General features: G+C 49.6%; 1 protein-coding gene across 5 annotated transcripts in view; it reads right to left on the bottom strand.

The window, feature by feature from the left end:
• Positions 1–8,904: 8,904 nt before the first annotated feature.
• Positions 8,905–21,669, bottom strand: part of JADE2 (jade family PHD finger 2) — a 51,389-nt gene continuing 38,624 nt past the window's right edge. For all 5 annotated transcript variants that reach the window (XM_079144127.1, XM_079144129.1, XM_079144125.1 and 2 more), the window contains 3 exons: positions 17,280–17,397; positions 14,595–14,726; positions 8,905–13,604 (listed from right to left, as the gene is read on the bottom strand). In XM_079144127.1, coding sequence (XP_079000253.1) covers positions 12,790–13,604; positions 14,595–14,726; positions 17,280–17,397 — 1,065 coding nt within the window. In that variant the 3' untranslated portion in view covers positions 8,905–12,789. The remainder of the gene's footprint in view (positions 13,605–14,594; positions 14,727–17,279; positions 17,398–21,669) is intronic.

The raw sequence follows: 21,669 nt of genomic DNA, 5'->3' as shown, positions 1-21,669 counted from the left end.
GTAACTGCAGCTGAATCTTGAAAACTACAAAGCGATTCAGTGGAAGTGGTGTGAAAGGACATTCCAGGCAGAGAGGCCAATGAAGACAGAGACAGAAAAGATCACTGTGATTTGGGGGTTGGTAGAGCTCAGTGCCTAAAGATGGGCCAGGTAGAGTGTATTAAAAGGAGGCAAGAGTAGAGGGCACAACATACAGGACTCCGAGGCCCTTGCCTGTAATCCCAGCAACTTGAGAGACTATGACAGGAGATCGCAAGCTTAAAACCGGCCTTAGCAACTTAGTGAGGCTCTAAACAACTTAGACACCATCTCATTTTGAAAAATTAAAAGGGCTGGGGATAGAGCTCAGTGGTAAAGTATCCCTAGATTCAATCTCAGTACAAGAAAGAAAAAAAAAAAAAGAAAGGAAGGAAGGAAAGAAGGAAGGTCGGGGGATGAGCACAGACTTGCACTGTCAACTCAGTTTATGCTTGGACCTCTTGTTCATTCCTCATCCTCCATGCTCCCTTCTCTATGAGAGTCTGCTTGAATTCCAGTGGCAAAGAACCTGTCCTTTGCAAGCCCTTTTTAAGTGTTTTAAGATTTGGAGACAGGTTCTAAATTCCTGAGGCTGGCCTTGAATTTACAATCCTCCTGCCCCAACCTCCATAGTCTTTAGTTAGTTATACCCTTTCTGTTTTCTTCTTTTGTGTGTGTGTGTGTGTGTGTGTGTGTGTGTGTGTGTGTGTGTGTGTGTGTTACTGGAGATTTAATCCAGGTGCTCCACCACCCCACCTTTTTCATTATTAGTTGTGTACTGTGGTGCTGGGGATCAAAGCAAGAGCTTCATTTTTGAAATTTTGAAATAGGGTCCTACTAAGTTGCCCTGGCTAGCCTTGAACTTGTGATCCTTCCATCTCAGCCTTCTGAGTTGCTGAGACTACATGCCTGTTCTACTACACGTGACAGCACATACCCTTTCTTGACTGGCAGACTCCCTAAGATTTACTTCGTCCTGAGATCCTCTCTGATTCCTGATGCCTCCACAGGGGTACATCACCCTCCTCCAACATTGGCCCACTTGTGCCTCTGATATGGATGTGGTAGAGACCAGGTCTGCCCATCAGCCCTCCTTTCCAAGTCTGGCAAGACTCTACTTTAGTAAGGAATTACAAATATTACAGCTGGATGCAGGGAGCTGTAATATCAGCACCCAATAGACCAAGCACCTGACACTGGAACCAGGCAGTCTCCCAGAGTCTCAAAATAGCAGTTTAGAACATCCACAGGTGAAGGTTTATTTTGCTGAGTCTCTTTTCTCTCTTGGCTTCCTCTTGTAAGCCCTTGGCAGCCCCTCTGAGTCTCAAGTTGATCACAACATTCAATCCGATGCAATGGAATGTTCCTTCTTTGCAAAAGGAAGGGAGGGGCGGGGGAAGGAAGATGACCTATTCAACTACCTCTTGGGTTATAAAGTTTCAGGTGTGGGGTGACCACAGCTGAGGAGGAACACTAGGAGCTCAAAATGTTGGGCAGTTGGATGTTTCTTTGGCCCAGGCAGCTGATTATCACACACATTACTAGTTTCCCTGATGACCACCAACTGTTTACAACCATTCTTTATAAGGGAGCTGCACATGGCTAGTCCCTGCCCTGACCCCAGACCACAGTTGTCCTACTGAAGCTCAGGGAGGCCCATGAGAACAAACAGAGCTGACCCGTTCAGATTCCAGGAAGTACAAGTTAGTAAACAAATCCTTCTGCTACCTTGCCTCTGGCCAGTCTGCCACTGCCCACACTCTACCTAAGCCTCTGTGTCCTGCCCTCCTCTCACACCTTCACACTGGCTCCCTCCTGACCCTCTCAGCTACCCTGCATGAGCAGCCAGCAGAGGCTCTCATTTCCATTTCACAAATGAAGAAACTGAGGCCCAGAAAGGACCAGAATGCAGGTCCCCAGTTCTCTGTGACCCCAAGACCCACCAAATTTCATTTCTAGTGAATTCCTCCTTCATGGCACATACCTGCATCGATACTCCGAACCTGAATGGCCATATACTGTTTAATATTAACTGATGAAGAAGGAAAGGATGAAGGGGATCATCCACTGAAGATAGGCCTCTAGAATTGCTGTTACCAGAACCCAGCCAGGCCCCAGACCCACCTGAGAGGTATAGGCCTGTGCATAAGCCTGGGCACAGATGCCTTACCTTCCGGTCCAGTGCCTGCAAGTCCTGCTCTGTGCCCCACCCCCACCCCGTCACTGCCCCAGCCAGACCTGGCTTATTCATTTATTTATTTTTAAAAATTCTTACACATGCTAAGCATGAGGCCTGAGCTATGTCTCCAGTCCCCCTAACTTGGCATTTCATTCCATGACCACATCCACAACTAATCCTGTGCCCCTAATGGTCCCTTCAGCTGGTAACAGACCACTGGTGCATTGGGAACCAAGCCTTCAATACATGAGCTTTTAGGGGATGTTTCAGATTCAAGCCATAACAGAATTGTTCATTTTCATCTTGGTTATTGTCATTAATCTCTTACTGTTCCTAATTTTAAATTAAACTTTATCATAGTCTCCCAGTGACTCAGGAGTTTGAGGCAGGAGGATCTTCAGTTTGAGGCTAGCCTTATCAATGTAATAAGGCCCTGTCTCAAAATTAAAAGAAGAAAAAAAGAGCTAGGGATGTAGCTCAGTGGTAAAGCACCTCTGAGTTCAATCCCCAGTACCTAAATAAATAGATAAACATAAAAAAATAAATAAATAGATAAACATAAACTTTATGATAGAGTTTGGTATTATTTCCATTGGGTGTCCTGGAACATACTCTGAAGATAAGGGGGGACTACCATCCCACACCTTCTTCATCCATTCATCTCTCAGTGGACATTTCGGTTGCTTGTGAATAGTGTTGCAGCCAACATAAGCTCTTTAAATGTTGAGCTGAGATAGCAGATTTAGTAGGCTCTGGGGAGCAGGCTCCTTTCAGGACACTTCAGAGCTTCGATTCAGCCTTGGTACGGGATGTGAGAGGCATTCGAGGTCATGCCCAACCAAGATGGACACAGTTGGGTTCCCTGTGTACTGGGCAGCAGCCACTTCACATTGTTCCTTACACACTGGGGGTTGAGTGTGTCAGGGGTGTTGGACGAGTCTTGGATCTGCTCCAGTTTATAAAATGGTGGGAAATCATTCACTAGCATCAGCCCCCTGCCTGGAACACTGGGTAGCAAAAGACACAAAACTTCCTACTAGGATTTCCAGGTGAGATACAGGGCACAATATTCAGAACATACTTACATTAAAGAACTATTCATTGTTTATCTGAAATTCTAACTTAACTGTATGTCCTGTATTTTTTTACCCCAGTGCTAGAGAAGCTTATTCTACAAGTTACCTGCTTGACTGAGTCCCCATCTTTTCTTTCTTCTCTTGACTCTTAACGGACAGTCTGCCTGAACCCCAAAAGTTTGACCTAAAAATCTTTATTTCATGATTGATTCTTTAGGCAAACCCTAAATAGTGGTCATGAAGGGCTGGGGAGATAGCTCAGTTGGTAGAGTTCTTGCCTTGCAAGCACAAGGCCCTGGGTTCAATCCCCAGACTGAAAAAAAAAAAAAAAAAAAAAAAAGGGGGTCATGATATTGCAGGAAACAGACTGGTTGGGAAGCAGCTAGCAGCACTTGGAGAGGAGGAGAACCCCAAACTTTATTTTACACCAGCAGGCAGAGAGGAAAACAAAACTCCAAGTTCTGAGCACCCGTCCACAGTTTCCTCTTTTTTTTTGGTGCTGGGGATCGAACCCAGGGCCTTGTGCTTGCAAGGGAAGCATTCTACCAACTGAGCTATCTCCCCCAGCCCATTACCCATAGTTTCTCACAACATTTCTAGGCTATCTATTATCATAAATTTTCTAGTCTTCCCTATATATGGTTGTGCATGGATTTCTAGTGGGGAGCATGTTTACAGGAGAAAAGTGTGGTAAGGGGAAGAACTGGCTGCTTTACAAGGCCTTTGATAAATCTCTATCCTTGGGCCTGAGCCACCACAGATATGTTTACACTTCAAAGGGAAGTAGTCAGACTCCCAGGGGAAGTTATCTGCAATCCAAAAGGGAGGAACCCATGATCAATCTGGCTTCCTGGAGAAAGGCTAAGGGCAGGGAGGGGAACTGGCCCCTTCCCCAGGCATTGGTTTCTTATCATAACGGTTTTTTTTTTTTTGTTTGTTTGTTTGTTTTTGGCGGTACTGGGGATCGAACTCAGGGCTTTGTGCTTGCGAGACAAGCACTCTACCAGTTGAGCTATCTCCCCAGCCATCATAACATTTTTATAATGTTATTTCACAACCAGGTCGGGTTTTGCCATCACAATGAAACTTCATTTCCCTCTGCCTGAGTCTCTTGTGAGTCAGACACACACAGGCGCAGCTGGGGACTGGGCCTTCACAGTGCAGAGAAGTTGGACCTGGCAGATGCCCTCAAAAGCCTGCTCACCTGCCTGGGCAACTTAGTGAGACACTCTCAAAAATTTAAAAATAAATAAAAGTGTTGAAGGCAAGTTCACACACAGGTAGAGCACTAGTACCACAATAAAAAAAAAAAAAAAAAAAAAAAAAAAGCCTGTCCATGAGGCCAAAATGTGGGAGTTTCTGTTTCTGTGAAGGGATAGACAATGAGGAGACCACTTTGAGTAAACTGTATTTCCCACCGTGGGCCAGGGACACCTCTGCAAGTCCTGAAACTTTGTCTCCAAGAAAAGGTACCTTTGCTGCCTCCTCTGGCTGCTCTAGGCACAGAGAGCTACAATAAAAGGGACAGAGGCCAGGTTGGGAGGACTGAAGGCTCCCTGCTCAACTCACTGTCGATCCTCTTCCTTGGCAATGACTGAGTCTCTTTGAGTCTCTTTGACCTCCTCACCACACCCAGGGCTGGGCACCCAGCAGACCTCAAATAATCCCTTTTCCTCCCAAGAGGCATCTCATTCCTCAACAGCCTGTTCCCATAGATCAATAGAGAAGGTCCTTTTCTGGCCTGACTGGCAAAGGGCAGTGGAAAAGGCTGTGGTGTGCAGGAGCTTTAGGAAGCACAGAGGAGGCAGGAGACCAAAGGTCTACAATTGGGAATGTGTCCTGGACGTGAGACCTTGGGAGCTGCAGCTGATAGCATCTGGACTGGGTCCAGGTGGGTGGTGGGTGGCATACCAGATCCTATCCCAGGAGTTTGGAGACAATAAGGGAATTTGGGAGGGCCATGTCATGTTGATGCTCTCCATCAATCAGCACAGTCTCAGTATGTATCTGCACTGGTTTGTCATTGTCTCATTGAAGTGTGTCTCCCACACTGGCCTGGCCCCTCTGGAAGGAGTGCGTGGTCACTACCATGTCCTCAGAGCCCTGCAGCAGGTGCTCAGTCAGTGCATACTGGATGAAGAGTGGATGATTTACACCTACCCCCAGACTTCCCCCCAACCCTGCCTCCCTCAGAGCCCTGAGTCTTCCAGCTGCTGGAAGGAAACTGACTCACCATGGAGAGCTGCCACCAGGTCAGTTCCACACTGGTGTTCTTGTCATAAGGATGCTCTCCTCAGGTAACAGAGACAGCACAGGCAAGCACAGGGGAGGCCTAAGAGCACCAGTCAGATGTGATACTTGCCTGACTGGTGGATTCAAGGGTGCAGAGCTAGGGGTCCCTACAGAAGTGGGTTATGGGTCCTCATGGTTATCTGAGTCCCACTACATAGTAGCCTGGGTGAATCCTATGCAACACAGAGAAGGTGTCCCTCAGACTGTGTTGTCCTATATGATAGCTACTAGCCACATGTGTCTTTGAGCACTTGAAATGTGTCTAGTTCAAACTGAGCTGTGCTGTAGGTGTAAAATGCATGCTGGATTACAAAATGCTTGCCTCAGTACAAAAATATGGCTGTCAAATATCTCATTAAGAGTTATTCTAGGGGCTGGGGAGATAGCTCAGTCGGTAGAGTGCTTGCCTTGTAAGCACAAGGCCCTGGGTTCGATCCCCAGCACCCAAAAAAAAAAAAAAAAAAAAAAAAAAAAAGAGTTATTCTAAGGCCTGGCAGGGTGGCACATGCCTGTAATCCCAGTGTCTTGGGAGGCTGAGGAAGGAGGATCATGAGTTCAAAACCTAGCTCAGACTTAACGAGGCCCTGAGCAACTTGGTGAGAACCTGTCTCAAGATAAAAAACAAACCCAAAACCAACCAACCAACCAAACAAACAAAAACATAAAAAGGGCTGGGATGTGTGTACCCCTGGGTTCAATCCCTGGTACTGAGAAAAAAAAAAAAAAAAAAGTTTATTCTAAGGGTGTGGTGGTGGTGCATGCCTGTAATCCTAATGGCGCAGGAGGTTGAGGCAGGATTGCAAATTCAAGGCCAGCCTCAGCAATTTAGCAAGGTTCTAAGTGACTTAGAGAGACCCTGTCTCAAAATAAAAAAATAAGGATTTGCAGCTCCGTGGTAGAGTGCTTGCCTAGCATGTGTGAAGCCCTGGGTTCGATTCTCAACACTGCGTATAAATAAAATAAAGGTCCACTGACAGCTGAATAAATATTTAAAAAATAAAAGTTAAATAAAAAGGACTGGGATGTGGCTCAGTGATAAAGTGCTCCTGGGTTTAATCCCCAGTACCATACAAAACAAGTTATTCTAGCCGGGTGTGGTAGCACATGCCTGTAATCCCAGGAGGATGAGGCAGGAGGATCTTAAGTTTGAGACTAGTCTGGGCAAGATAATAAGAACAACACCCTGTCCTAAAATAAAATTAAATTAAAAAGTACTGGGAATGTAGCTCTGCAGTAGAGCACTTGCTAGCATGTGCAAGGCCCTGGGTTTGATGTCCATCACCACACACAAAAATTTTTACTGATTATATGTTTAAATAATCATATTTTAAGTGGGGCCTGGTGATGCACACCTGTAATCCCAGCAGCTCGGGAGGCTGAGACGGGAGGATTTTGAGTTCAAAGCCAGCCTCAGCAACAGTGAGGGGCTAAGCAGCTCAGTGAGACCCTGCCTCTAAATAAAACACAAAATAGGGCTGGGGATGTGCTCAGTGGTTGAGTCCCCCTGAGTTCAATCCCTGGTACCAAAATAAATAATTAAATGATCATGTTTTAGATATAATTGATTAAATAAATTATTAAAATTTCTTATACTAGCTTTTTACTTTTAAAAAATGTGGCACGGTGGCACATGCCTGTAATCCCAGTGGCTTGGGAGGCTGAGGCAGTAGGAATATGTGTTCGAAGTCAGCCTCAGCAACATAATGAGACCCTGTCCCTAAGTAAAGTACAAAAAAAGGACTGGGAATGTGGCTCAGTGGTTAAGCACCCCTGGGTTCAATCCCTGGAACCAAAAACAAATAAGTAAATACATAAAAATAAAAATGAAAATGTGGCTACCCTAAGAAACTTAATGAGACCCTGTCTCAAAGTTAAAAGTGAGAAGGACTAGGGATGTGCCTCAGTGGTTAAGTGTCCTGGGTTCAGTCCCTGGTACCAAAATAAATAAATAAAATAAACTGTGTCTACTAGAATGACATTATGTGACTGACCATGCTTATATTGAACAGTGTTGCCTTGACCCTCTGGTGTCTTTGGCCCTGCAGCCCCACATTTATCAGCTGGGGCAGGTATGCAGCGGGACCATTCTTGGAATGGGGCCTCAGCGTCATTCTTCTGGACTGCTGTGGCCAAGTGGTCTCACAGTGAGCCTCGTTTAAGGGTGACTATTGCAGGAGAGGCCGAGGTGCTGACAAGTCCTTATTCCATTAGGTGGGGCTGGTCACTCAGAAGGCCCCTAAGCCCCAACACCAGTGTTGAGACCCCTGTGCCCTTCCCATTCCCAGCTAAGCTGCTGGGTCCCTGAGGTTGGTGCCCTGAGGACACTTACAGTTCTCTGGACTCCCCAGCAGGGATGAGTCCTCCACAGGCCTTCAGGGCACACTTACACTCCATCGCAGGCTTACTTCCAAGGCCTTCTGTATTGTAGACACCCAGGATCTTGGATCTGGAGGCACCCCGAGGGACCTGTTGTTTATTATCATGAGGAAATGGGGCATTCTCTGTAACAAATGACCAGGTCGGTCACCCTAGAAGCTAGATCCTTGGAGTCCCAATTCAACCTCTTTTCTGCAGCCGTCCCGTGGGCCTACAGTCCAAGATCTCTGCATGAATGATATAGCTTTATCAGTTTGTGTAGGCTGAGCTCTCTGCTGGGAATGCCCCTTCACCAGCTCCTCAGTCTCCCACGGGTTAACAATTATTGAATCTTCTGGTCTCCATTGCCTGAAGGCTCTGGGCACTATCATACAAGCCAGCATGTGGCAGTGAGGAAGATGTATGGTCAATAGACTAATTGCTGGATGAACAGGAACGGTGTCACTTCCTCTGAACTGTGTCCCCACTGGACTGTGAGCTGACCCAGAGCAGGGAAGGCAGCTACATTACCCGCTCTTTCCAGAGCCTGGATGGGGTAGGCACTCAGTAATACAGAATGAAAAACAAACCCAGGCAAACTGAACAGAGAGGTCCCCCCAAACTCTCCTGCTGTCCCAGGCAGTTGTCTGGAGGTGGTGAAATCATGTAGCAGTCCTGCCTTTAATGCTGAACTCTGCCTCTTACCAGAGGGGTGGCTTTGGGCATATTCTTCATCCTCTCTGACTTCCAGGGACTGTGCTGTGAAGATCAGTCGAAACGCTGCCCTTAGAGTGTGGCCCCTGGTGTGTATTTAACATCCACTGGTTAAATACACTCACCGGTTAAATCACTTGTATGGTTCCTCAGGAGATTGTAGTAGGTCTCTTGGGACTCAGGGAACTCTTGTGAATCCCACTGTTGGGTGTGTGCACACGACCCCTAAACCCCCACCCACCCAATGCAATGGAGCCTCACACCAGCCAGCACAGAAAACATTGCTTTATTAACTGCGTTTGCCAACACACGAGGAGTGCAGAAGGCTCCTTAAGACACAGGCCCTGGCAGGGGCCGGGGTCTGGAACCCCCATGAGTGAGCAGGACAGGATGGGGTTGGGAGCTATGCAGCAGCGGCAACACAGAATCATGCAGGGCACAGCGGGCATTGGCCACACCGAGGCGACCATACATTCTATTGCTCGTTAAGGGTTGCGAACATGGACAATGTACAAAAAGGAGAAATAGGTCTTTGCGGTAATGAAAAATACATTTTTTTCTCTACAAAGGAATCTTTTCTAATACAAGAAAATAAATATTGCAACATAAGCCAAAAATAATTTAAAATTGCTCTTTTCAATATATTTTCAATATTTCTCTTGTATATTAACAAATGGCACATCACTTTCTTTGAAACAAAGACAGAAGGTGTCTCCTCCTGTGACATTCATATCATCCCCCCCACCGCCACCCCCCAACCGATTTGGAGCACACAGTGTGCATCTGAGGGAGAAAGCGGAAGGAAGTGCCTTAAAGAACAACCAAAGGTCCCAGACTCCAGCCCTGGCTCTTTGGCCAATGTGGCCAGCAGGGTCAAGGACATGGGAGAATGGCCTCCCCAAGGGCCTTGCTACAGGAATCCAGATCATTCTGTGAGTTTTGGGCATGGCTAGAGGTTGGCCACATCTGACGTGAGCAAGGAAATGCCAGGTCCAGCTACTGCCAGTGTTTGTTAGGATCGGGCAGTAATCTCTAGGAATTGCCCAGTTAGTCCCAGGGTGTGCCTCTCTGCAATGCACACAGATGTGCATGTACAGACACACAAAAGACATGCCCTGGCACACATGCATACCGCCATGGTCCAATGCCCATGTCTGGAAACCTGGGTGGCCTCCCCAAGGAAGCTGAGGCCCTTCCACTGCAAATGCTCACATACTGTCACAAAATCAGAGCTCATTTAAGAAAGTAAATGAGCATTCTACCTTTCTTCTCCTTATTTGTTTCAAAATACATTTATAATACATAAAAATACTTTCCTTGCACATTATCCTTTGTCACATAATGAGAGGGAAGGAGGTGGAAGGCAGCTGGGACTGTGAGAATGGGGGACTATATAGCCAGAATGAGTTGACGGAGCAGCTTCTGCCTCCCTGAGGAGGAGCCGTGAATGTGGGCAGATGTGGTCAAGAAAAGAGATCTGCCTCTGGCCTGGAAAAGGAACCTTCTTGGTCTCTGAGGGTGGCACAGCCCTCTCCATTGTGGATAGTGGGCTAGAAAGAATGAAGGGGCTGTGGCTAATGGGGAAAGCTAGGAGCCGGGGGTGAGAAGGGAGGAGAGACTGGCATCCTTGTCCACGCTGAAGCCTGATGGACATCCTGGAGGTGGAGTCAGTTGCCTGGTAAAGACTGCCCTAGGTCCTGGACTGGGAGCCTGGCCTGAGACACCTGCACTTTCCAGGAAACAGACCCTAGGGGCAGTCTAGTCCAAAGCAACAGCCAATGGAGAAGAGGGGTCAGAATCCAGAGGCCATCATTAGCAGAGAGCTTCCTGAAGAAATGCCAGCCACCCTGTCTACACACCTGCCCCAGACCCTGGCCATTGAAGCTAGGCCAGTCCCAGTGCCAAGAGGCTAGATTTCCTAAATTCACTCATCCCCTGAATCTCCACTCCCAGAGCCCAGGCCCTGCCCCGAGATGGAGGGAAGGGGTCAGGGGCACATGCCAAGACTGCTGGACCCTGATCCTCACTGGCACCCCACCCCTGGCAGAGTTTGGTTGTTCTTTAAGCTCACCCCTTTGTTCGCCGCAGGTCCAGACAGGCAATCCAGCACAGAGAAGGTTGCGACCCGAAGTGACCCGAAGCTCGGGGAAGGAAGGTCTGTTCAAAGGCAGTAAACAGAGACTGGGGTTGGGACGCCCATGCTGACACTGCACTGTCACTACTACCAAGGCGGGCAGGCAGACTAGGTCTACGTGGTAGCTCGTGCCATCCCAACGCCCAGGATCCTTGGAGCCCATCCACTCCCTCAGAGTCCACTCGGACTGGACAAATTTGTCCCATCCTCTGAACTTAAGTCATTATCTTTGTTTCTGGTTTTGCTAAAATTCACATGAGATCGAGTGTTGATGACAATGCCACTGTCGTACCTTGATAAATTTTGGAGTCAGGGGAGGGGTGAAGGTCAAGTTGTTCCCCATCCCGCTTGTTTGCTTTGTGTATTCGTGCGGGGGGGTGGGGATGGGAGGGACCACATGGTAAAGACGGGTTTCCACGCTGGTTTCACAGTCAGGATTTCCCCTGGGAGTCTCAGAGTTTAGGAATGCTCACAGTGGCCCAGCCCAGGGTCTGAAATCCAACACCCAGGTACAGAGCAGCAGCAGTAGCAGCAGCAGCAGCAAAGCATCCTGCTCCAAGACCTTGGGCTCTCCGTGGGTGTGCGCAATGAACGTGTTTCTGTACTTTGTTGCTAAAGAACTCCATTTTTAAAAAAGTCCCAGTGACAAGTTGTCAGGTTCAGACTGTGCTGTATTATGGTCAAAATATTCTTTGGCATCCATAGAATGATTCGACTGATTCACTGGACTTTTGCAAGGTTCTTGTTGGAGAAGTTCTGGCTTTACCAGTGGTGGAAGTGACCCAGGAGTAATTCATTAAGAGGAAAAAAAATTTTTTTTTTCACGGAATTCCTTTATGTTTGTTCCCTGAGCTATCACCCTGGGGCCACTCCACTGAAAACTCTTCAGAGCAACTATCCGGGACCTAGAGGGTAGAGTGGGAAAGGTGAGGTGGGGGAGGGGAGAAGGGATTAAGGCGCCAAGGGACAGAGGAATATGGGAACATCCAGCAAGACTTCAACCAGCCCCAGCAGGTCAACACTGGCCTGCTCTGGCCCCGGGATCCCACTGCTTGTTGGAAGGAGGCGTTTCCAAAAGGAAACCGAGGAAGAAGCTCATCTTTTAGCAGGACTAAGAAACTTGAAAAGGCAAACGGTCTGGTCTGGCCAGCTCCATGTGGAAGCCACCAGACTTCAGCCGAGACTGGCCCCGAAGGAAGGAAGTTGGAGCCCCAGAGTGATTCTCTGCAGTGGGCTGGTCTGAGCCCCACGCCCCTGGCTGGGCACTGGCCCTCCCTTGGAGCCCTCCACCGGCACTGGTGGCTGGCTGTTTGGGAGTCCCCTGAGTAAATGAACAGCTCAGGAAGGATTCTGGGAATCCCCCTAGAGCTGCTGGGCTGGGCACTGGCAGGGGCAGAGCAGCAAGGGAGGGGAGGTGGCGGGGTGGGCGGGCAGGCCTCAGATGATGTGGGTTGGTCAGGAACCAGTGGGCCCCCTGCGCCCCCTCAGTGCTTTCTCTTATAAACTCGTTGTGCTTGTGACAGTGAGTAGACTCTGGCTGGGTTATCATTTATTATACTTCCTTGGGGATCAGTGGAGTGCAGCAGGACCCCCCCTTATGGGCCCCAGTGCGATCTGGGGGCAAGGCGGGGAAGGCCCCAGGCTGGCCCATCTGCCATGAAATAATGCCCAAACGACAGTCTGTCACCCAGTGGCAGCGGGCTGGAGTCCTGAGTGCTTCTTCACCTTACCTACATCTAACCAGAAGCCCAGCAATGCTGCATGGGCCGGGACAGAGGTGGCACACAGGACCTGGTATGGTCCTTGTGGCCAGAGCCATGGAAGGAATCCTAATGTCCTAGGCCAGCATAGAGGAAAGACAACAGTGTGGAATTCAAAACTCTCTATATTAAAAATAAAACCACAACAGAGTGGCAGCCTCAAGGGTCTGGGACACTCAGCAGAGATTGGAAATGGCAGTTGTGACTGGGCTGAGGCCTTGTCAGGGACCAGGGCAGGGCCTGGGATAGGGGTAGAGTGAATTAGGAGGCCAGTACCCCCATGCGGACCACCTCCTCAGCCCCTGCCTCCCGGGAACCCCGCTGCACCCCACTGTCCTCGGCCTCTACATCGGAGTCGCTCATCTCCCCATCAGAGAAGTAGCCATCAGTCTCAGTGTCAAAGTTTAGGCTGACCTTTGGCCTCTCGGCCACAGCAGAAGGTGGTCCTGTCCCAGCATCAGGCCTGGCACCCAGTGATCTCCGAGTGGCTTTGCTCTCACGGGGTGGCCGGAGCCGACCCAAGGGCTTGGGGCTCACCGTAGGGCCAGGCACTTGCACATTCGAGTCAGCAGCCATGGGGACTGCCTCGTCTGGGGTCTCAGGAGCCAGTGGAGGGGGGCTTTCGGGAGCTTCTGGGATGGGACAGTCCCCAGCTGTAGGGCTGGACGGCAAGTGAGAAGACGTCCGCCGTGGTGGTTTCCTGGCAGGTGGCCCCTGTCCCCCTTTGCCACTGCCTGTCTCCTGGCCCCACGGCTTCTTGGGGGGTTTGTCCGGAGTTGTCCGTGAACCGGGCCCATCCTGTGGTGGTGGTGGTTTCTTCTTGGCAGGCAGGCGGGTACGGCCCCGGGCCTTCCTAGCAGGGTCACCAGGTCGCAGCGAGGGGTCTCGCATGAAGCTGAGCAGTGTCTCCTCGTCCTGCAGCAGCTCCTCCGACAGCAGCCCCGGAACGGGGTCCTCACGGTGCCCGTTGTTCAGTGACCATTCGCTCATGGCCATGTCCTCTGCTGTGATCTGTACTGACTGTGCCAGCCAGCTGTTGAAGAAGGTGCCGTCGATGGGGAATGAGGTGGACAGCCCTGACCGAGGGAGAGAGGACAGGCGAGATGCATCAGGTGTGTGTCCTACTCTTTCAGGAGCCCTTGCCCACCCTCCCTGAGTGCCTTTCCTTCATGACTAACTCAGGTGAGCTACCTTGTGTGGTCCAACCCTTGCCACCACCTTCTCCCCAGAAGGAAAGCCTATCCCCAGAACTAGCTTCATAATTTCTGGAATTGAAATGGTACTTGTCCAAATTACTAAGATTCTCAAGGTGGCAAAATCAAAATATAACCAATGGCAGTGGCCCTATTTAACTGTTTAATCAGATTTTCAGGAAAGGAGGGTTGAAAAACACCCTCAGGCCACCAGGGGGCGCTGCATCTCCACACGAGTTCCTGCCCAGAGCTTGCAGCAAAACACCCAACCAGCCCGAGCAGGGTAGGAAGGTATCAGGGCCTCCCTTTAGACCACTCAAGTTATCCCCATCTTGACATGCAGGGGCTTCTGTGCTGAGGTAAGATCTAGAAGGGTGCTCCACTCTGCTCCCTGAGAACTCTGAAGTGCGTGACATCCTGGAGTCGGAGCCCTTGAGGGCTGCTCCGCCCGATGGGGCAGGAAGAAGGCCTGCAACCTCAGTTGCTGCCACATCTCTGGACCTCTCTGGGTGGTTCCACTAAGGTTTGCTGGGGTTGAGGGAGGAGCCCACTTGAGGGACTATGGCAGGAAGGGACAGGGATGAAGATTTCTGGCAATTCTCCCTGCTTAGCTTGGTGCTGGCCTATGGACCTCTGTGAAAATCTAGCACCCAGGACCCCAGCATGGGGAATAAATGATTAGTTCCTGAGTTCCACAGCCTCCAATCACATCTATGGAAGGGGGATTTCTCAGGATGTCAGGTGGAGCCCTGAGATCCCTCTGGGGCTGTAGTCTCCCACTCTGTGCAGCTAGCTGCCTTTCTGTGCGGGTGAAACTGCAAGCAGGGTGATGGTGTGAGCGTGTCTGTGGGGTCAGTGTGGCCCCTCACTCACCCAGCTGCCCCAGCACGGAGTCAGGCCCAGCCTTCACTTTCTCCTTCTTCTCAGGGCTACTGCCTTTGGGGCCTTCACGACCTTTCCTCTTTGAGTCGCTCTTCTTGCCCTTTGCTCTCCTCCCAGACCGCTCTGCATCAGGAGAAGTGAGAGGAGGGAGATGATCACACCAGGTAACCTCAGTCTGAACCAAGATCACTAAGTGATAGCCCAGGAGTCCTCTACCAGCCTGGGCACAGCCTCCATAGCACCAAGGTCAAAGCCTGGGGCCCGGGAGCACTGTCAGTGGGGGGACAGCTGGTGTGGGATGGAGGGCTAACTGGACATTTCAGCCCTTGGGGGTCTTGAGGTGGGTATAAGGCCAAGAGGAAAGGCCCTTGTAGAGTGTGAACTTGAGTCTGACCTGAACAACCTAAACCTTGGGAGAGTCTTGGACAGTGGGAAGGATGGCCAGACACAAGGGTGGAAAGAATATCATCCAAGGGGCAAGAGGTTTAGATTCCAGTCCTAACAATGTAGTCGGCCCCCTTGAGCAAGCCTCCTGCCTCCATCCCTGGTCTGCATCTAAGGTCAGGCAGCAGATGGGAGATTCAAGCTGCACAACTGGCCCTCAGATCCTTTCAGTTCGCGATCATCTTGTAAGTATAGGGGAAAGACATGGCTGGAGAGGGGAGCAGAGCTGCCCTGGATCCTCCCTAGCTTCCCAGCCACAGGCAGGAGGGTTTCCTGAACAAGGTGAAGAGAAAGTGGAGGAATGTGGCCCCAGCTCTTCTGCTGGTTCTCAGAGCAACCTCAGGCCTCAGCCTCCTCACCTGGAACATGGACCCAATCCATGCCTGATACTTTGCGGGAGGCTTTCCACTGCCCTTGGACAGTCCAGACTCCTTCCCCGGACCACAGGACCTTGCACATCTCACCCTGGTTATCCCTCAGCCTCATCATAGGTATCTCTTTTCCCCCACCTACAGTCACGTCAGGGTCATTCCAGGTTCTCCAACAGGTTCTGGCCTTTAGGTCTCTAAATACGCACTTACTTGTCTTGTCCTTCACCCAGTTCAGATGTAGACCTCCACTGGGAGGCCCTCCCAGCCCCCTGGGCTAGACAAGTCTTAGCAATATGACTGCAGGTTATGTTGCACCCTAGGGGTCATGGGTCACAAATGTCACAGTAGTGTGGGCATCAGCTTCAGGCAGGGCAAACCAATCTTCTGTCCAAATGTCCTGCCCTGAACAGAGAGCTGCCTATTTGTTGCTACTCAGGAGAAGGAACTGCCAATGTCCCCAGCCCCAGTGTGGGGATGCAGACTCTGGTTTCTTGTTTTTTTCTTTTTTTTCCTTTCTTTCTTTTCTTTTTTGATACTGGGGGTACTTCACCATTGAACTACATCCCAAGCCCTTCAGGGTCTCATTAAGTTGCTGAGGCTGATCTTGAACTTGTAATCCTCCTGCCTCAGTCTCATGACCCCTGGCCAGACCCTCCAGTTTTTAGGATCCTGTGCCCCAGGGCACTGTTCCTGGCTTGCTAACCTCAGCTTCTTTGGCTGTGGGAGCCTGACTTCTTTGCAGCCAGATGTGTTGCCCCAGTCAAGTACTAAGGAGTCTGAGATGTTGCTCCAGTGTCACCACTGATACCTCTGTCCCTACAGTGCTACTGACTAGAGCTGCTAGGACATCATTTTCCTTTCTCTAGAAAGGTGAGGTTCACGAGGGCAGGAACGCTGTGCTTAGTGTTTGCTGAATGACTAAAGAGAAGACAAGGAGCCTAGAAGGAGGCTACCAGCCAGTCTTTGTGTTCACAATGAGCTTGGCATGGTGTGACCTGCCCTGACCCAGCACCTGGACTGGACAAAGCTAGCTTCTTAAGTCAGAGTGGGTGGTGATCCCAAAGCAAAGGGAGGCAACTCAGCTTTTGGCAGGGGTGTGGGGAGGACCAGTGCTCAGTCATCCCTCCTCTTCACTCTGGGCCCAGCCTGACCCTAAGGCAAGCTGGCAGTGGCAGCCTGTGGCTCAAAAATCTCTCTCCACTCAGCTATTTCTGCTATGTGAGTTCAATGTCAGGGCACAAGTGCTTTAGGTTAAGCCCTGACCTTCTTAACACGTCCACACTCCAGGAAGGGCCCTGTGTCTGGCAATACCCACAATTAACCAGTAAGATCAAGGTCAGAGCTTGTTTGGCCTTTGCTTTCCAGAGCTGTTCGATACATGCAACAGAATAAGAAGGCAACAGGGAAAACGACGCTAGCACAGGGCCTGAATCTTGTCACATGGTGTCAGAAAGAAGGAACACATGGGCTCTGATCCAGTGCAGCTGCCTTTCCTGTACTGACTCCCAGGTACATGGGGGTTCAGGGAAGCTCGCCAGCTTTCTGCTTGTCCTGCCTCAGTTTAGCATAGAGCTGCTAGGACTTTGGGTGGGTATCTGCTGCTAAGCTGTAGTGACTCCATGAAACAGTAAAGGCCCCAGAGGGCAGGCCTTGCGCCCATACTCCAAACTCTGGCTCCTTGCCCACTATTACAAGCAGGACCTTAGCAGGCACCTCCCTGGGGCTAGTAACTGGATGGTGGAAAGAGAGTGGCTGATGCCCCTGGCTCCAGAAACATGTCCCCCAAACACACCCTCCTTGGGATCCAATCCTGCACCCAAAACACACAGAGGTGCCGGGTGGCAGTCAGGGAGGCACCTACCTCGACACAGATCCTGTTCAATAAGTTTCATCTGCAGGTGGAATATCTGCTCCTGGAGCTTGCAGATGGCGTGTTTTGTTCTCTCACGCCTTGTCACCATGTAGCACAGATTTCTAACCTGAGGAAATGCAAGAGAGATTTCCCACCTTACACATGGGCAACCACCTCAGAGCTCCCACCTCTAGAGGTCACTGCTGAAGGAAGCACCTGGGACAGAGGATACTGCTGCTGCCTACACTGCACAGGACATCTGGAAATCAATTCCCAGACTCTGAGTGCATCCCTAGTCATGTGATCCAGAACATGGAGCCAAGCAAAGCCTAGACCCTAGGGCCCTGGCTGAGGCCAGAGCCGTCAGGGACCCTGGTTAGCTCAGCCTAGCAACTTTACCTTCCTCCCTGGGTCTTAACCTTTAGGCCTAGGGCTTAGGGATGTGGCTTAGTGGTAGAGAATTTGCCTAGCATGTGCAAGGCCCTGGATTCTATCCCCAGCAATGCAACAAAACAAAACAAAACAAAAACCTACACAAAGAAATTAACTTCTAGGCTGAGCCAGCCATACTGCCTCCCAAGGCCCTTTCAACATGGTTGTTCTCCTCTAAGTCCATAGTGCCCCGAGGTATCAGGGTCTTTCCAGATAGCCTTGAACCTTCTGTCCAAGGCCTGTCTTTCCCAGCAAAGAAACTCTTCAGACACAAGAACAGTGACAGACACCAATACCTGTACTGAGGCACACATGGCCCCATATTTGGAGCTATACATTCAGCAGAATGGCTCTGAAAGCAGACAGGCAGTCCTAACCCACCTGTGCCCCGTCTGCAGCTGCCCCATGACTACCTGTTGCACTGGGACCCGAGCCAGGTCTGTGCTGCTCTGGCCAAGGCTCTCACACCCACATGGCCATAGTTACTCAGCCACGGTAGCGGAACTCCTCAGCAGAACGTTGCAGAGGACTTTCTGACTTCCTTAGGCCAGCCAGGAAGAGTTCCTAAAGGATTTTAGGAACCATCTTGCATGGACAGTTCTTCAGGTGGCCCACATCCCGCCTGCCCTCCTGGCACCTCACCCAGCATGCCACCATTCTTCACTAGCTGCTCTCTCACACGCTTCATGGGGCACTGACCCAGGCTCCATCCCCATGAGACACTTCCTTGGTCTGACATCATCTTCAGCTCAGAATGGAGTCTCCAAGGAGCAGGAGCAGTAGCAAAGCTACTTAGCTTCAGTTCTGGGTCCTAGCAGGGTCTTTCCAGCTGAGGCATCTTGGTCCCTAGCTGGGTTTGTCATCTTCAAGGCAGAAGTCAGGTTGGTTCTGAACCCCTGCTTGTTTGGCATGACCACCATTTTTCTGGGGCCTGATGGTAGCTGTGATCAGACCTCTCTGTTGGGTCTGATCCCTCCTGAACCTAGTCATGAAGGAGATCCTAGAAGGAGGCTTGCTCTAGTCCTAAGCCTCTGCAGGATGAGCTCTGTAGGACTTTCCATGGCATTCCAAGGTGATTTGTCCATTCCCAGCCTACACTGTGAATACCAGGTCTTGGGGTCACGAAGCCCTAGGTCTACTGTTCACAGGGTCACCACCTCCTCAAGGGATGGCCTGGAGCTGCAACTACTTAGGAACAGCCTGTGAGTCCTTGCTCTGAATTCCTTGCATGGCCTGCCTTCTTCAAATCCTGGGCTTCCTCAGGACTACCTTCTAGCCAAAATCCTCCCCATACCCCTTAGTACCAGCTATAGCTCTTCTTTCTTGTGTGGGCTTTGTAGTTAGCAATGCCTGGGCTTTGGAGTCCCTTTCTTCCCAGGGCCTGCCACCCAGGAGGGCAGATAAATGCTGACCAAATACTCTTAGGACCAGACATCCCTGATCCAGAGCTGGGGAAGGAGCAAGACCTCCTGGGAAAATGAACAGCTGGGCCTAGATGAAGTCTATCACACATAGCCTGGTGACAAGGAATCCATAGCAAGGCCAGGCAGGGAAGGGGTACAGTTAGGCCTTATGGCTCCAGCCTCAAGGGAGGAGCAAGGGGAGGCAAGACCAGAAGGGAGAAGGGTAGGCTCTGAGCCCTGACTGAGCCAGGCCAAGGGAAGCTGTGGAGGGATTTTGGCAGAGGGGTGTGCTGAAAGCTGAAACCTTGGAGTCGTCCTGGATGACCTGCTCTCTTCATCTGTACCTGTCGCTCGCCATCAGTATGTCCATCGTCTCTCCTTGTGACACTAAGTCCCTATTGCTCCCCGCACCTCCTAGTCCACCCTCATCATCTCTCACGTGGACAAGGAGCCATTAGACTCATCTGCTATCCCACAGAAGTCTTGAAACAAAATCAGACCACTTCCTTCCTTCCCTTACACTCTCCTCTTACACTCTTCTACACCAGGTGGAAGGGTGTTCCCCGAAATTCATGCCAGGAACCTCAGAATGGGCTCTGTCTGGGCTTCTGTGGTTGTCATTGGTTAAGATGAGGCATAACAATCTGACTAATGCCCTCATAAATGACCATGTGATGACACAGGGATATGGAGACAGTCATGGAGACTACCAGATGATAGCAGAGGCAGAGATTGCAGTGATGCACCTACAAGCCAAGGAATTCCAGAGCTTTCGGGGACCACCAGAAGCTAGGAGAGAATAGCCTGCAAGAGGAACCAACAACCCACGGACTTTGGACTTTGGACTCTGACTTTGGACTTTCAGCCTCCAGAACTACGAGGACAAATTTCTGTTGTTTTAGTCATCTAGCTGATGCTACTTTGTTGGCCAAACCTAGGATACAGATAGAATTTCCCTTAGGTCTCACCCCTTAGCCTATGTCCCACAGCCCATCAGGCCTCTTCTCTCCCGCCAGTTCACTTCTGCTCTGAGATTCTGGGACTCTGGGACCCTGGTACATGCTCACTCTTGGCCTGGAAGGCTCACCACCCATCTACCCATGGCTGGCCCTTGTTGTTCAGCTTTTGGTTCAAATGTCACCTCCAGACGGTCATCCCTGGCCCCAGCATCTAAGCAGCCCAATATTATTCTCCTTCTCACAGCCTGGTCCATTCCTCTCTAGCAGCCACATGGACTAGGGAGAGTAGGGGTAGATTTGGAAAGGGAGGACAGTTATTTTGTTTGTATTTATTTGTTTATGACTGGGAATCAAAAACAGAGGCTTATGCACATGCTGAGCACACATACCACCACTGAGCCACACTCCCAGCCCAATCAGGGCTATTTTGGAAGCTTAAATATAAGCCAGTCATATCTAACCGAAAGACAAATTCATCAAGGTCCAACTTTTAAAACACTTCTAGAACACGCCACCCTGGGTGTTATTCCACCCTTAAAGCTAACATCTAAAGGTGAGGAACCAGATGAAGTGAGGCTCCACACTGCAATTTCTCCCCCAAAAGTACCAAGGGCCATACTTGATCTCCTTGTAAGTTTGGATTTCATGTGTCTTTGATCTGAAACTCTATTTTTCCATTATTTATTTATTTACTTATTTATTATTGCTATTAGTGGTACTGGGAATTAAAGCGCCTCGCACATGCTAGGCAATGCTCTATCACTCAGCCACACCCCCATTTCTTTTCAAATCTCTAAAGCAAGGGTTCTCAAGGTATACCCAAATGAATTCCCTGGCATCAAGGTCACTGGAGTGGCTGGTTAAAAACAGATTCTCAGGCTTAGGGGACACCTAACTATGGGAGTGGAGTCTTAAATACACATTTTGGACAGAACTGCAGACTTGGAGAACTGTTGCCTCAGGCCAGGACCCTCTAAAGCAAAGTGCACAGAAAATGAGTTAAATGATACACTGTGGTAAAGGAAAAAGATATGAGCACTTCTGCTGGTATTTTATTATTATTATTTTTGGATCCCATTAAAAAGTCCAATTACGTTTGTTTTATAATATGCAGTGGTAGCTAAGAATCAGATACTTAAAATACAATCTACTGTAGGTATCTGCTCAAACTCTTAATGATAAGGACCAGACTCCATAGGGATTCAAGTCCAGAGACAGGAATGCTTCCTTCTGTAGAATCCCAACCTTCTCTGGTTGGTACTTTGGTCATAACTGACTACAGGATCCACTGGGCCCACTGGATTCCTTAACATCTACTTTACCCTGGAATCACAAATTACTTTTCTAATTTCTCCTGAGAATCTTAATAACACAGCAACATTTTACTGAATGTAAATGCTGAATTCCTTTACTCTGATGGCTTCTGGGAGAAAAAGTATCATCTCACTTGAGAAGTTCACACAGACCAATAGGTTCCTTACATTGTCAATATTTTTTTTCTGATTATAAGTCAAAACATTCTCATTTTAAATAAAACAGCACAAAAATGAATCAAGAAATGAAGGAAAATTCCAATAATTAAGACAAGAAGTGGTAATGAACACA

This window comes from Sciurus vulgaris (assembly GCF_902686455.1).
Source record: "Sciurus vulgaris genome assembly, chromosome: 6".
In the NCBI taxonomy this organism is placed as follows: domain Eukaryota; kingdom Metazoa; phylum Chordata; class Mammalia; order Rodentia; family Sciuridae; genus Sciurus; species Sciurus vulgaris.
This window is presented reverse-complemented; position numbering and strand designations above follow the sequence as displayed.